The sequence below is a fragment of the Tympanuchus pallidicinctus genome, unplaced genomic scaffold (assembly GCF_026119805.1).
Source record: "Tympanuchus pallidicinctus isolate F22 unplaced genomic scaffold, pur_lepc_1.0 scaffold1, whole genome shotgun sequence".
NCBI classification, from domain to species: Eukaryota; Metazoa; Chordata; class Aves; order Galliformes; family Phasianidae; genus Tympanuchus; species Tympanuchus pallidicinctus.
In genome coordinates, this window is record NW_026294618.1 from 103,600,246 (window position 1) to 103,617,570 (window position 17,325).

Sequence of the window (17,325 nt, forward strand, 5' to 3'; positions counted from 1 at the left end):
TTATAGTTGGCCTTCTCTTGTTAGTGTCAATGAGATCCTTTGGTCTGACATCCTATAGCAGGCTGTCACTTCTGGAGTAACTATCTGGTGGGCTAAGTAGGACACTTGGGGCAGAAATGGCATAACAAGCAGGGCAACACACATGAGCAACTATTAGATGAGATATACAACAGGTGGGTGGCAACGTTTACTCGGATGAGGTCAAAAGGCCTTGGTACAACATGGAGGGGGAAGCCAAAGAGGAGAAAACAGCTTCAGAACTGAAACACTTTAGCATGGGATTTTTTGTGCCTTGTTTTGTTTGTTTTGGTTTTATGGAAAGAGAATTAACTTATGTCAGTGCATAATAATGCAGCATTACTGTGTATCTGGACTATGCTTCTCATAATAGCACACGGTTCTGTAATTTCCAGATGCAATCACTGCAATTGCGCACATAATTATGGCAGTATTAGGGCTTATTTTGCACGCTTCTACGAGTAGGTATGTGAAGTTATGGATATAAAAGCCAAGTCCTTCTGAAGTTAAAGTTTAGAATAATCTTCCCTTAATGGAGCTTAAAGCATTAAGCATCATGACTGCAGCATTAAAACAGTGAAGTTAAAAGAAGACAAGGCTGTTAGGTCATACGGTCCTTCTTTTTGCTTACATAGGGTATTACTCATAAAGCCGAGATCTAGAAGTGCATTAGTCTGTACCTGACATTACTGAATCTGTTCTTTTGGCTCAAGCTATTCTAACAGCAAGCTGTATGAAATGTATTAGTAGCCATTCTCTCTGAATTAAGTGGTGCAGTTAAGCTAGCAGCTGCAACAAGAAACAGCATCCAGAATAACAAACACATGGGTTAAACCCTTGCAAGTTAAATGCTATTAGAAAAGCAGTCTTGAGTGTGTATATTTACTAACACTGGGTTATTATTACTTTTAAATATTTTTCTTATTCTAGCATATCCAAAATACGCAGTGATGTTACGTGATTGACTCATTAAAATGATCACTCATGTCTGTTTGATTTTACAGTATTAACATAGATATTAATAGAGATTACCTGGCAGACATGCAATTAATATTATTTTAATACTTTATTCCTACGGTTTCTCTTCTAAAAAAGGCCTTTCTACTAACAACACCATATTTGTACTTCAGGGTGGTAGAAATAGAAGAAAGATTACTTTCATAATGCGTACATCACTCAACAAGGCACACACAATATAAGGTCGTGTTACTTCTTACTCCCAGATAGTTCTTCAGCTGTACCTGAGCTCTATCCCAGCATCTAATGAACATATTCCCACCACTCCCAGATAGTTCTTCAGCTGTATCTGAGCTCTAATCCAGCATCTAATGAACATATTCCCACCAACATTAGCCGACACCAAACCAAAATCAGGTTTTTTCCTCTATCTCTTGCCACCGGGTTTTAATTAGGACTGGTTCTGTAAAGTCTGCAGTATTCTACTACGTTCTTCACACTGAAATTGGTGCAGATATGAATCTACGTCTCATTTGAGTCCCTCTGCTTCTCCCTATTTTCTTTTGGCTAGATACTGGCCCTTCACAAACACCCAACCAACAACGAATTGTAGGCACGGAGATTTAGCTGAAATTTAGAATATTTGAATCTCTGCCAGAGGTCTACACGACATGCAGTTTGCAACATGTGCTCTCCATAACCCAGAAGTTCTTTTACTTTTTTAAAAAGGTAGCTTTTTTTAAGCATGAGAACTGGAGAAATAACCCCAAAGCAGACAGGATATGGACAGTTCAACAAAACAGGATCATCAATATTAGTGCCAACTACCGATTCCAACTGCTGGAGTCATGGCCCATGAAGTCAAGTGAAATGAAAAGTGATTATTCAATTAAGAACTTGAAGTGGCAACTAGATGTTGATACTCAATTTTTCCCTCATAACTGTGAAAAGTTGAACTCTTTCAAACTTTAAGCTATCTGAATATAAAAAAATCAAAACTCCCCTCAGTGCAGAAATTAAATATGCATTTATAACTTCTGCAAATGCGTCTATGATCATTAAAAAAGTTCATACCCAGTCTTGGCTTCAGCTGGGACAGAGTTGATTTTCTTCATCGTGTCAGGCATGATGCTATGTTTTGGCTTTAGGAGAAAACACACCTATGTAAGTTGTTGCCTAGCAGCGCTATACAGAGCCAAAGACTTACTCAGCTTCTCATGCTGTCCTGCCAGTGAGGGAAAGCTGCAGGGGCACAAGGAACTGAGAGAGTACAGAACCAGCCTATCCAACAGGGCCAAAGGGATATTCCATACCATATGGCATCATATGAAAAAACTCAAAAACTGAGGGAAGTTGGCCAAGGGAGCTGCTGCTATTCAGGAACTGGCTGGGCATCAGTGGGTGGTGAGAAATTGTTTTGTGCACCATTTGTTTTGTAAAGACATACACATATTTTAAGTTATCATTACTGTTATTTCACTTTTCCTTTTTTAGTAAGTTGTTTTTCTCTCAATCTATGAGTTCTACCACTTTTTTTTTTTTTCTTCTCAGATTCTCTCCTCCATCCCACTGAGAGGTACGAGTGAGCAAAGGCTGTGTGGTGTTCAGCCGCCTGTTAGGTTAAACCACAACCGTACACAAGGAGGTCAAAATGACAAAACTCCCAACCACTTCTGGACTAGCTATAGTAAATACATTTGTGTTTGGTCACTGTAGGTACTGACTCATGACTGTCAGTGTGCTGATTCCCAAAATATCTTGAAATCAGAACTGAATAACTAAGTACATGTTGTTGATGTTCATCGTACCCTACAAACAAGCCTGTGAGATCAACTATGATCTCATCTGTATTACATGCACAAGGAAGAGGGTATGTAGGGAAATACCTTCTTCAAACAACTTAATTCAGTGATTATTTCCCAGAGCAGCTATGCAGCTTCACCTAAATTCATGAAGGATAAAAAAAGATATATTTATTTATTCTGCAAAAAAGAAAAGAATGGCTACTGAGTGGAAATATACTTCCTTTTAATTGTAATTTTAAATGCTTAAAAAAAACCCAACAATGTAATTTGCATAATCTCCACGAAAACAAGAAGAGAAAAAATGCAAAATAATTGACTTATAAAAACATGCATGCCATGATTACTGTAAAAAATGAAATTGGAAATGTTAGATGAATACTGAAAATTCAACTGAGGGCAATCTTTGGCAAATGTTTGTTGTATAAGGACAATCTTCATTTTCCTTCTTTTATGTATATATGTACAACTATATTAATCACACTAATTGTATTAAAATCTCTGAAAGTTCCTATCCAGTAATCTTGACACCAAAAAGTAATTACAATTATATGTAATAAAACCAACAGTCCAGAAAGCCATAAAAGAATGTGTTAATCCATCACAGTAACACATAACTATCTGTGTATATCCATGTTTGCACATTTATGCATATCCACTGTTATTAAAGAATTTATAATTTCTAAGCTAATTAACTTGTTGCATAAATCATCATAATCCATTTGTCTTCAAGACAATCTTGCCAGTTTAAGCAGCCAACACAGTGCTTCAAGAGCTTTTACCTCGTTTTCTGGCTGGCATATCTCTGCCTTTTTCCAAGTGGCTCTCCTTCCTGATCTCATATCCTTTCCCAAAGCAAATAACTGGAAATTCCAACACATCATATTCACTGGGCTATGATGGGATCAGGGTCACAGAGACCTGAGAGGTAGTACACACCCACGCACTGTCACAGATGGTACCCAGCTTGATTTACTACTCTCAAACATGGGAGAATCAGTAACAAACATGGCCAGAGACGAAAAGCCAGGCTTTGAGAAACATCAGGTGACTGATTTCAGGGGAAGGCTGGGAAGAAAAGGAGCAGAGTAAGGACCTTTCTGCTCACTAGATGGAATGGCACAAAGAAGGATTTCCAGGAATTGATGAGTGAGGAACAACCCAACTTGTGCTGAAAGATGGGATGTCAGCAGAAGGCTCACTTGCATGAGAATCATTTGGACAGCGCTCTCAGGTTTGAAGTTTGAGTGGTTCTGTGTGGAGCCAGGAGTTGGACTGAGTAATCTTTGGTGGGTTCTTTCCAACCCGGGATGTTCTAAGATCTAGGTCAAGGAATTACAACACAAAGTCATCGTGAGTGACATGCAACAAAAGGAGTGTAGAAAAGTACCCAGGGATGGAATCAGGAAGGCTGAATTTGCATACCAGTAGCAGTTAAAACTAGGTAGGAACATAGGGAATAACATGAAGGGATCTGACAAACATGTCACGAGAAAAAGCTAGCTGAAAGTATTTCTCAGCTGGTGAATGGAAGAGGCAACCTTGTAATAGACAAAATGAAAGTTAGAGGTGCTCAGCTTATGAGCAAAGCCCGTTCCAAGGTCCCATACATATAAGTGGAGTTTAAGAAGAATAGGAGCAGCAGAAAGGCAGTAGGCTGACAATAGCTTCGAGGAACTAGGTGTGCTAATTAGGTGAAATGGGATACACCTGAATGTGCTGGAAGAGCTGGTTGATGTGATTTTAGCACTGCATTTTTATCATCTATTAAGGAAAAAAAAGTCCCTGACTGCTGGTAAAAGGCTAGCACTACAAGAGAGACATGGAAAAGGATGAAGGGAAATACAGGCAGTGATTCTGACTTCAGTCCATGGAAAAAACACGTAGCACGTCCTGTTGGAACAGGGGGAGAACAGTGTATACAATACACTTTCGTACAGCTTTTTGTACTACATACTGCAGCATTCTGAGATGCTAAAAAGCGTTGGCTGAACAACTGCACCATTAGTTGAGCTGAAAGTTGGCTGATGTGTAACTGGCAAGTGGTAGCAAGATGAGTACTCCAATAGTCAATTAGTGGACTCCATGGAAATGAATTCTTTGAAATATCATCCAGTGACATTCCATTTATTCCAGAGTTTGCTGGAGAGTTCTGCCACTGCTGTCATTGCAAACAAATCACAGCTACTAATCACAATTGCAAACGACTCAAGAATTGCTGTATCCACACCTTTTTACGAGCAGACTGTAGAATTCTAATTATTTCCCATTCATGTTCAAACAAAATACTAACAAAAAAAGCTCACAAAAGATGATACTAAAAAGTTGGTTTCAGCCATTCTTAATAAGCATTATATACTATCAGGGATCATTTTCCCTATGTTGTTAAAAACTAAAGATGATTATTGTAACAATAGCAATAAATGATTGGCACTGCATATCACAACCAACACTATTTGTTTTAAGAACCCTTCCAGTTTGTTTCATCCTTCTCAAAATTAAATGTTTTAGCATAAAATATAACATACTCACCTGTCTCTTCACTTATTTCAGTCTCTTCATTGTCATCTGTTAAAAAAAAATAAAAATAAAAATCGGGAAACATCCAAAATAAAGTATTCCATTATTCAAACTGTACATATCTTAGCTTCCCTTCTCCCATTTAACATTTTGTAGGGAGACCTGGAGGTAGATGGGAAAAAAAAAAAAAAAAAAAAAAAAGCTTTTGATGCTATGAAGAAAGTTCCTTTTTCAAAAAGTTACATTTTGGTAACGAAGCAGTTCCATAACATGAGACCTTTTTGGGGAAGAGCAGTGGGAGAGAATAAAAAAGATTTGCCTTAGTTAATATCTGAGTAAAACAACATTCCAGAGCCTTAATCATCTAAGTCCAGTGACCACAGAGGTTTCTCAACTAAGCTCCTTAGTCTGTGGACTGTATTTATATCCTCTGAAACAGATTTGGGCAAGTGCAAATTCTGCAAGCCTACAATTTCTGCCTAAAGCATAGCATCTTTCAAAGGTCTGCATGTACGTGTTATTACGCCATTTGAACCCCAAGGAGTTCTGCAGTACTATGATCAATGGCAATGGAAATTAGCAGTATTATTTAGGTCCTAATTTACAGAATTGGATCTTTACACCACAAGCTCCACTGAGATTCAAATACTGTAATGCATGCCATGAGGACTGAAGACCTGCTTTCATCAAAATTTGGAGCTTGAAACATTTTACGTACAGAACAATTAGTAAATAACAGAGGCCTGCACTGGCAGTTCTGCTTAAATCAAAACATAAAACATAAAATAAAATCATGAGCATGAAACTTTTCATGGGGGCTTGTAAATCTACGCTAGATGGATCTATATCCATCCCTCACCACCTTCCATTGCGGTCACACCTGCTCTGCATGCATGGCAGGACTTCCAGAAGACACTAAAGGACAAGTTGCGTTTTTCTTGAGCACACTTCAAACTGGCACAAAGGATCGGGACTGAACAAAGTCGCCACATGCTTTACCTCCTTCCTCCTGACTCTAAAAACAATTGCTTTGGAGTTCGAAAAGGCACACTGACCCCTATCTGTACACAGAAACTGTAAGCAGCTCTGACAAGTAGGCTTTGCGATCAAGAAGAGAGAAGCGTTGAAGGAAGCCAGTGGGAATCCTGCCATTCACTCAAATAGAGCCAGGATTCTGAAACAGTCCTGACATTTTTCAACAAACCACTCAGAAAGCATTTGGTTAATACAAAGCTTATTCATTAATCCATTTCCAATAACATATTCTTCCCACGGAAATGTTTATAATGAAGCCAGCAGGATAAAATTTCAAGTTAATCTAAGACACGACACTAAATCAGTGTAATATAACATCCTAACACACATATATCACCCGTTCTTCTGTTGAAGGTCTGAATTATAGTTCTCTAAGTGACTTGGAATATGAAATTCCCAGAGCAACAGAAATAGCCTCTAAGTTGGTGATAATGGACACAGACAAGAAATTTGGCCTTATTAAGTAGTAATCATGCAATATAATTATGAGAAGTCAAAGACTGATTTTGTGAACTAATTGTGAACTAAGTGCTGGTTTTGGAGTGTTTTTTTTTTTTTTTTTCTCTCTGGGAAGAGGAACCTAAACCTTGCTGAAATGCAATGCAGTCTTCACATCACTTCCAAAAATGGGAGGTGGGCTCCTGCCCATGTTGTGACATGACCTCCAGGTCATTGTGGTGCCTTTGAAAATTCTACTCCAACCTGTATCTGAATCTGAGTTTCCTTTTGGCACACAGCACTCCCCAGTCACTTCATGTGTCTATAATTCTTATTCTTAAAATATTAATGCATCTGGTGGAAGTGCTTCTCTGTCATATATAAAGCTATCTCTTTCACTGACCTTGGTGTGGCTAGCTAAAGTGATAAACACCACATTTAGCTGTCAGAACTCTATGCCAAAACCAATTATTTTGGGTGAAAAACATTATTTTAGGAATCTTTATCCAAAAATCTTTCGCTTTTCTCCCAATAGTATGTTATTACAGGCAGTTACTGGGTTTTAAAGAAATGAAAGCACATAAAAGTTTTTTTGTTTTGTTTTGTTTGTTTTTGTTTTTTTTTTTTTTATACCGGAGCTATTATAAATATGAATATAGGACCAAATGAGTGCCAAGATTGCTATAAATTAGATCTGTAATACTAAGGTTTATTTTTCTTGCTCCCTATGCATATTTTTACCCCTTGTAGAATAAGCTTTCTAGAGTGATGCATATATTAAACCAAAGCAAACCAGTCTATCAGTCCCAAAACAAAATTGAGTAAAATCACAGAAGAGCCCAAGAGTCAGTCTCTGATGCCAGTAATCATTGCCTGGAAGAAACGTGGCCAAATTTCTTGCCCAAGCTCACATTTGAAAGCCCAGATGTGAGCTTGCTGCAACTCTTACTCTTAAAAGAGTTAACTGAATAGGAAAACATGCTGCAGAGTGTGCACAGATTCATCAGGGTTTGAAAAGACCTCTAAGATTCTTCAGTCCAACTGTCCACCTATCACCAATATTTCCCACTAAACCACGTCCCTCACTACAACATCTAAACATTTATTGTACATCTGTAGGGACAAGTGAGTTCCCCACCTCCCTGGGCAGTCCATTCCAGCACACGACCACTCTTGGAGAAAATTATTTCCTAACATCCAAACTGAATCTCTCCTGGAGAAACTCAAAGCCACTTCCTCTCATCTTACTTCTAGTTACATAGGATAAAGATGCCAACCCTCACCTCCCTCACTACAACTCCCTTCAGGCCATTGTAGAGAACAATAAGGTCTCTCCTTGGCTTCCTCTTCTCCAGACTGACCATCCCCAGTTCCCTCAGCTGCCCCCCATCACACTTGTGCTCCAGACCCCTCACAGCTCCGCTGCCCTATTCTGAACACGCTCCAGGCCCTCAGTGCCTTCCTTGCAGTGAGGGGCCCAAAACTGAACACAGTACTCAAGGCGCAGCCTCACAAGTGCTGACTACAGGAGGATGATCACTTTCTTACTCATGCTGGCAACTATTTCTGATATAAGCCAGGATGCCACTGGCCTTCTCCCAGATCTATTTCCTCTACACAGTCTTCCAGCCACTCTGCCTCACATATTGCCTGGGATTGTTGCATTTGGTCTTGCAAGCATGTGGTCGTTCTTGGTTACTCTTATGTTTGGCAGAGTAGAGCAGTGGCCTTTCACATGGCTTTGCCAATTAAAACCCTGTATTTTGGGGAATTCTACCAAGAATATTTTTCTAGGGGAAAAAAAAAAAAAGACAAATCTTTCAAGATCTCTTCCTGAAGCAAAAGGAAAACTGGCACTGACTCTCTGCATGAGTCAACCCATCAGCAAGAAAACTCATATCAGTATTTAGAAGGCTTGGGAGACAAGGAAGACATCTAATCCAAAACATTTCATACATTTGAAGGCACAAAGTTTTCCACCTACTAGTTCAGCTATGGTTCATAAAATCAAGGTATTAGGTAGGTGATATACGGGAGAACAGTTTCCAGTCAGTTAAAATAATTTACAATGCAGAATCAACCTGTGATGGAAACTGGCCCTCTAACTCTCACATTACATGGGTTAACTATATCTCAAAAGATCAGAGAGCTCTGCATTTGAGTGCAATTTGCTTGGTACGTATACATTTGTATAAATTACAGGCTTCGTGGTATATTCATGTATCAAGAGATGTCAGTTACCTCTTCATTCCCCTCTCCCTTGTTACCTGCTGAACTTGGTGAGAATGATTGCACCGTACCAGCTCCTACTGGCACAGGAGAAAGAGATGCCACCTTCTGTCATATACGTATTTTTCCTTTGCCTTGCTGGTCAGGTTCCTTCTCTGTCTCACTAGACACTGCATACAAGCAAGTGCAAGCCAGATGGCTAAAATCATCAATCTGTGTTTAGATTTATGTTAGGAACAAAGAGGTGAAAGGCTCTAAATACCACTGCTAATCCCCAAAGCCATTAAACTACTACTTCCTTGTTGCTCACCTTCTATTTGCATTGTTCATCACGTTTGCATGGGGAGAGTCAATGCTATGCAAACACCTTTAATTTCTAACTATGCATGCCTCATGGAGCTCTTACAGTAGAGGCAGCTCCAAGCTGCTCGAGGCAGCTGTTTAATCTGTACTCAGGGCCTGCATTTCAGGCTCCTGGTGCTCCCCAGCAGTGCTGCATGCTGATGGTTTCTTACTGCCTTCTCCCTTTCCTCAGCCTCTTCATCTCATCCTTTAGCATTTGTTTATCTTTTCAGCACTTTCTGCTGTTCCCTGATCTCAATCCTTACCCATGTGTCTCAGCTGTCTCTGTCATGCAAGTGTGGCTGCACAGGCTGAAGACAACTGTGAAAAGGGCTGGGAGCACAATGGGACCAGACCTCTCCCTTCTGTAGCCTGCATAAATGCACCGTGGCAAGCAGAGCAATGGGATGGGTGGAGCAATACAAGAGGCTGAAGGAACAAAATGGAGATTTTAATGCTCATGCCTCAAAAAACAAAAAACAAAAAAACAAAACAAAACAAAAAAAGCCCAATAAAAAAAATGCATGAAACCTCTCAGCAGTGAGAGCTGCAGCTATCCCATTGAGATTTTTTGTTGTGCAAAAGCAGGTTTCCAGTCCTCAAGCATTTGCCTAGCAGGGACTTGATGATCTGACCGTACAGCTCCCGCTAGAAGAACAGAGGATGTGCTGCACTAAGGTTTCAAGACAATGGATCCCATTTTAGTGCAATGTCTGCTTACTCAAATGAAAAGCTTCTTCTGTCAAATCTTGCAGTGGGTGGCAGCATGAACCAGGCTACCAGCCCTCTGCAAACTGCCTAAACCATGATAATATTGGATTTCCTGCAGACCGAGTACTCACTGTCCCTATTCCTCTTTACCACATTTGTTTTTCTGAAACTTTGTTCCAAAGCTTCACCCACCTATCTGCACAATTATATTAACAGCTTGACAAGCTTTCTAACGCTGTATCTATTATCTATTTTAAGTGAGGAAAAAAAAATCACTTCTTTTGGATAGCATAGGACCACTGCTGCTACCTGACAGGAGCTTCATAATAGCGCACAGACTCCATCTCAGAAAAGAAGATTGGTAGTGTAGTAAGGCACGCAAGGACACCCCAGGGCTTGACAAAGCCTGTATGTACACAGAGGGCTCACAGTAATGTAGGAGCTCATGAGCTCTTTTGGCTGCTCTGAGCCATGGAAGACTGCTCTCCACAGAGTTGATGCAACCGACTGACCAACAGCACAGAAAAGGGGAATGTTTTGTTTGAGGAAAAGCAGATTTGGAAATCTCTGCCTGATGAGATCAGGCAAGACAAGGCCTGATTCTTATCACATCTACTTGTAAAAAATATTCTCAGGAAAAAAAAAAAAAATCCTCAACAAAAGCAGCACATCCTTCTGCTTTGGAAGGAGAAGCGGAGCTTCTGAGCATTTGTACCCTGTAATCCTCCTTGCAGAACAATAGGTACTATATAAACTCCCAGCTGACGCTAAACAAGTTTGATGAAATTTTGTTTACTCTGTTGTGATTGTGCAGAACTTCCCATTGACACACCGCACATCCCAGCCTTGCTGCAGCATCGGTGCGGTTTTTCCTCCCATGTTGCTTGGTTACACCAGTCCCACAACACCAGAGCCTCGCTGCATGTAAAATGCTTGTAGCTTTTGAAGCCATATCAAATAGAAATCCATAGTACCAGCCTCTTAAGAAGTTACACTTTTTTTGTTGTTGTTTTTTACCACAAAGATATCTTTTATGCATCATATCACTCAATCTGCAGTAAAATGCATATACCCATATGAGCCTCAGGTGCCTACAAAGGCAACACAGCGGCTGCTGTTCCCACTGTGGGTGAACTGGACAGCAGAGCTGCAGCGCAGGAAGTAGAGCTCACAGCCAGGATCAGATTTGAATTTCTATTTCCCAGATGCTTCTACCTTACACTCTTTGCAAAAACACTCATCTGTTTTTTAAAAAAGAACCTATTTCTAAACTTCCTTATTTCTTCGATGCCTTAAAATACTGAAAACAACTGAGTTTTGTTTACCAGAATGTTCAAGTGGATTTCTCACCCATAAATATGCTAGTGTAGCATTCACACACAAAATGTTATGTTTTAGAAATGTGTCACCACATGCAAATACAAGCTTCTAACAAAATCTCATCAGTAACCTAAGACAGAGGCAATCAAATGAGACAAACACAAATTTAACGGCATCCTTTGCAATTAGAAGCACTCAAGCACATGAAATGACTCAGCATCAGTGTCCGGAGAAGATGGCATATTTTCGAGCATGATGTGAAATGCATTTGCACTGTTTTACATGGAATCTAAAAGACTATGCAAGGCAGCAGGAAGAAAAGGTGCCTGTTCAAAATTACATATCCGGAAGATATCACACAGGAAGGGCTTATGCTTGTTCACCTCCTTCTGCCAGGCATCCATGTGCAAAGGACTGAATAAAACAGCAAAAATTTCCCTCCTACTACCAGCTTCTTCCTGAGCATATCTCTTACAGGTTATGGTGTCTAACAGCCACTGCTGGACTAGTCCTATGCTGGTTGAGCTAATCTCCTTTTCAACTACATTTAATTCCTGCAGGGTCTGCAGCACCTCACAACAAGTGTTCCTACTCCCTAGCTATGTGTTGGGTAGAAAATTACCTTTTATAAATAAATAAATAAATAAATAAATAAATAAATAAATTCTGATTCATCATTTCCTGGAATATTTCCTGGCATTTCTTGTGTTGCAAGAGACAAAACAGTGCTCCGGACTCACCTTATAATTACCACACTCATCATCTTCCCTATCCTCTCCCACACTGCTAAGACATGCAGCAACCCTGCAAAACCCCTGTGCCTCGAAGGGCACCTTCATCACCTGCCATTTCACTGTTTCAATGCAATCCTTATCCACCAGGAGCTCAAGAGCTCAGGGATTTGGAGTGCAAAAGAGCCATTTTCCCCTATCTGCTGGTGCAACTGTAGGCTCTATCATCAGTCTCGCTATACAAGGAAAGGCAAACATTCAGAAAACACTATCAGAGCAAAAAAGGAAAAAAAAAAAAAGAAAAAAAGAAAAAAAGAAAAAAATGGAGAACTTCACCTCCTGAAAGAGCACTGAAATACTTTACAGACCCATTGTCTGTCCATACCCTGATCTAAGCAGTGCTGTTGCTGCTAACAAGAATGAGGCAAGCAGACAACTTTCTTTCTACAGCTCACATGCAGCAGAATACCACAAACTTGTGTCTAACAGTGTACAATCAGAGGATTTAAGCCCCATGCCTGAGGTGACCGATACTTGCAATACAACTAAACACTAGAGCAGTACTCTGCCAGCAGACTGCCAGGAAATAATTCAGAAGAGGTCACACCAGGAAGCTTCGTTATGATTCAGACCGAAGCAGAACTCCCCACTACCATTTCTAAGGCACTGGTGACCTACTGACGTGTCAGAAGGAGCTGGGACCCTTCTCCTGGTCTCTGTCTCCAAAGTTGCCCCTGAGCTGCTTCCTGTTCACCCTCCTGCCCCTACAGATCACCTAAAAGACAGAGATACTGGCAGAAAGGGCAAAGGAAGCAACCTCAACATGCAGTTGGACTGGCATAGTCACTGCCATGGCAAATTAAGACAAAAAGCAATAGAAAAAATTAGTTTCACAGTTCTGTGAACACCTTCAGATTTTACTTGGCTTGATTTTATGAGGTAAGTTGTTTCAGACACATCTTGAAAAGGATGGGTATTCTAAGCCTTATGGCTATATGAAGCTTTTGGATTGAGAACAATTTTTACAGCGAGCTATTTACGTTGGAGTGCACTCGATCAGAATCTGCAGGTGCTCTAAGAGAGAAATAGAGCAAAGCCATCATCCTATTGTGGTGTGCAGGCTCCTCCAGCTCCCCCAGACAGCTGTGCTTCCTTAGGAGCCTGTGTTACTGAGGGAAAGGCAACCACCACTGGAAACAGCAAGCCTGTGCCTCCTCCCAGCAGTTCAGACTCAAGTCCTCCAGGGAGGGGTCCTGTACAAGGCCTTGGAGGATGACACCCCTCAATACAAAGCTCAAAGGGGTTGGGGGGGGGGGGGGGGGGGGGGGGGGGAGGATTTCAAACCTTTGCCACTGCGTCAGCACTTCCTATCCGTGCAAAATCCTCTTTGGTCTGTCACAGCTCTGTCAAGACCACAATTCCTTCTCACTCACTGAAAAAGCTTCACTCATCTCTACCTGAACACGGGACTCCCCCCAGATTTCCGTGCTGTGGAGCACTGAATGCCCCATCTCCAGCCCCTCTGGTTCAAACCAGTGAAGAGGCACAGTGTTTACGTGCTGGGAATGCAGTGACCCGAAAGCTCTGCCCACAAACGAGGAAAGCAGCTGAGCCCAGCAGCACACTCAGGATGCCCTTGACAGGCAGGTGAAGACCAAAGGCCTGCAGGCTCCTTCAGCCGAGCCTCCCAGTAGCCCCAAAGCCCTGGTGGCCTGAACCAGCCATGAGCCATAGCTGGGTGACTTAACATGCAAGCCCCTACCCAGACCAGACCTCAAATAAAGGGTATCAGGGACTTCCAGTAAGCCAGCTGGCACCTATCCATGCAGCAAAATAAAGCCTATGAAAAATATTTTGTGGAATACATTCAGGTGACAAATTAACACAATGAATCTGCTCGTGAACACTGCAAATGCAAACAGAGAGGCAAAATTTATCAAACGAATTACCCATTTGATATAGAATTGCTTACAAAAGGCTAACTTATGATTCCTTTGCTCACGCTGAGGCCTGTCGTAGTCCCAGTGGGTTCTGCCATATTAAGTGCAGAGGGGATGCTCCTCAACACCAGCACAGCAATTACAAACTCTGCTTAACAGTTCAGTCACGTATTAGTGCAGGGATCTGCCTTTTTAATACAAAGCCCTTCATTCAGGCATTTAGACAGTTTCCAATTTGATTCCAAGCCTGGTAGATCTCTTAACAACGAATTTCCTCTGCAATTATAAGGTATTTGCACATTTATGCACAACTTCCTATTTGCACATTGCATCCTCCTAAAGTAATAGGAGGATTAATAGAGAACAGTAGTTCTCATCCGCATTGCTTTGGACAGGGTGGATAGCATTTTGGCATGCAGGGTAAAAGCAGAAAATGCACTAAATGTCATAACCTGGAATAGAAGGGAGAGAAAGCTTTTCAAGAAGCAATTTCTCTCTCTCTCAGCACCAACTGATGTGGCTCACAAAAAAAAAAAAAAAAGAACAAGCTGTTGGGCTCAGCATCCTTTCAATTAGCTCTGAAAGGACACAGAGTCTAAAAGCTTGCATCTTCCATCTATCAATTGGTCTAATAAAAGTGCAAATCTCTCCTCTCTAGCAATTTTAGCGATGCTTTAGTGAAGTAATTCTGTTACTGTGTTTAAACTAGTAAGAGTAATATCACCTGGAACGGGGCAGCTTCATAGTATACACCTTTTATGACATTATTTTGTCTAAAGAACATTTTCAGAAAAAAATGATTTCCCTTTCCAATCCACTGATAACAGGTGGTAGATTCAGAAGTACTTTAAACATTGCAATTTAAGACAAACCTTTCATAATGTACAATAGTCACCATGAAAAATAAGCATTTGCCAAAGGTCTCCACAGGATTATCTATCTGACATACTAAATAGCTAGCTACACACAGGACACAGGAGAAAAATAAGGTGTCTCTGCCTCCAGCTGGCAACCGTGTACAAACATGCTTAATTTTACTCACATGAATAGCAACCAAGGAGCACGTGTAACTGTAAGGTAAAAGTGAGCAAGTCCAGCTTTTCAAGGGGAACGTTTTCATACCGTTTCCTGGTAGGTTTGACAAATATATATTTAGTAATAAAAGTAATGCCTGGATTCCAGGCTCTGTGCAGAACTGTGTTAGAAGAGACAATGAATTCCAAGAGAAAAAATGATACAAGTATCAGCAGCTTTCCTGGAAAGCTCACACATAATACCAGTAGCAATGAATCCAGTGAGGTAAGAAGTACACATCTGAGCCAGGATTACAGGCAAGGGCATTTTATTTGCCTGAAGGATATGCAGCGAGACATCATCTCAGATTAACCAGAGAGAATGTCAGTATGCAGCTGAAGAGAGGATGTCTGGGCTGTTTCATTCCACCAAGAGAGAGAACACAACTGATCCACAGAAAAACAAATCACCATTTGTCTCACCTCATGTGCTAAAACAGTGACTGATTTTAAGATTTGTTGTCCAACAAAAAGTCTTCTATTCTTGCTCTTTTCCTACCAGGACGTTCATGAACTTCTCAGCAAAACCTCAGAGATTCCACTCTAAATTTTGAGTGAATCAGGGCACTTTTCCCTCTAAAATAATACTTTCCTGGGCCATTATAGGGATGAGATCTGAGTCTGAGTTAAAGCTTACATGGCATTACCCTCAGAGCATGTTGGCTTTGACTCAGGCTCTGTACAGGCTATTGCTTACTAAGATTGGATCTGAAATGCTGAGGCTGTGACAACTGGTCCGTTACTGAACAGCTATGTTACACTTCTAAGATATGAAATTACTTAGAAGTCTGCTTCTTCCCGTATATATTTAAAGTTTGCAAATGACAAAGCTCTTGGCAGTTGTCTTAATATCAGTACTATTACTCAACTAATTTCTTTGGCATCCCTCTCACAAAATAAGTCTAATGATATGTTCAACTAATGGAACAATTTCCCTGTATCTATATTCCACTTACTCTAATGCACTGAGGTGTAACTCTAGCTTCATTTCATTATCACTTGACTAGCTTAAGTACTTGGATGCCTTTTTGGATTTATTAATGCACTAGGTTTAAAGTAATAACTATTTATGTATATAACTCCATGAATATATTCTTCTTTCTAAGCATTTTTGTCCACATCTATTAATGTAGATATATTTTGTAATGTTTCTGAATGTGAGATGCACATTTAAAACATCTCAGTGTTTTTTTCTCTAAGCCTCAAGTAATATCTCAGCATTATTCCTTCCTGTGAATGTTCAGATAGCTTGCTATCAATTTAAATTTAGGGCAAATCTTTCCTTGGAGACTTCTGTTTTATTACACTAATAGAATCACTTAAAAACAAACAAACAAAAAACGCCATAGCAGTTTTGGCAGTTCTTTCCAGAGTCTACATATCAGGATTCTATTGCCAAAGGTACAGACAGTTGACACAGAACCACACCGAATCCCTTGTGGAAGAAGCCAGTCTTGAAGAGAGATGCAATAATCCCCAGGAGGGGAGTCTGTGGAGAACTTGTTGGAGCTTACATTAGGCTTAAATGCAGATACCAATTGACAAGAAAAAAGGAAGAAACAGTACACCTGACAATCCTTTGGTGATCACCATTAAGACCTACAGCTAATGTCCTCATCATTCAGCTACAGACAATTTAGGATGGGGCCAACTTCAACCTAACTGCTGTTGTGATGGTACCCAGCAGAAAAGTGCCACTTCAGCAGGGCAAAGGAAGCCTGATGCTGAACATCAATCATTAGGGCACTCTTCTGAGACAGAGGCCCAGATACTGATCTTTTCTGCAGGGATGCTATCGAAGTCATTTCATTTGTACACATCTTTTCTGCCGCTCTCCTCATAAGCTGCACATCTAAGTGACTCCTGTAAGAGCACACCACACATCCATGGTGTTACAAGAGATTAACATCAGATCTCCCAAATTGCTGACTACTGACCTAAACACAGGAAATCCTTCACTGACTCAGGGAAAAAATCTTAGAAGCCAGCTTGGTGCCTTTTAAAGCTCCAAACTTAAAAACCAGTAGATGTTCAAGTCCTTCCGGAAGCCTGCACTATTAAAGCAAAACTGGTATTCAGAATCATTAACGGTGAGAAAATTACAGCTGAAAGCCTATGAGAATAGGTCCTAAGATTTTTTTTAGAAACCTACACCAAATTATGGCTGCTGAGAAGTAAAGCATTTTTTCTCTAGAAAGCTATCTGCATG

General features: G+C 40.5%; 1 protein-coding gene across 4 annotated transcripts in view; it reads right to left on the reverse strand.

Moving 5' to 3' along the window:
- The window catches only part of MACROD2 (mono-ADP ribosylhydrolase 2), an 835,077-nt gene that overhangs the window by 74,103 nt on the left and 743,649 nt on the right, over positions 1–17,325 (reverse strand). For all 4 annotated transcript variants that reach the window (XM_052678095.1, XM_052678026.1, XM_052677938.1 and 1 more), the window contains exon 10: positions 5,310–5,345. In XM_052678095.1, coding sequence (XP_052534055.1) covers positions 5,310–5,345 — 36 coding nt within the window. The remainder of the gene's footprint in view (positions 1–5,309; positions 5,346–17,325) is intronic.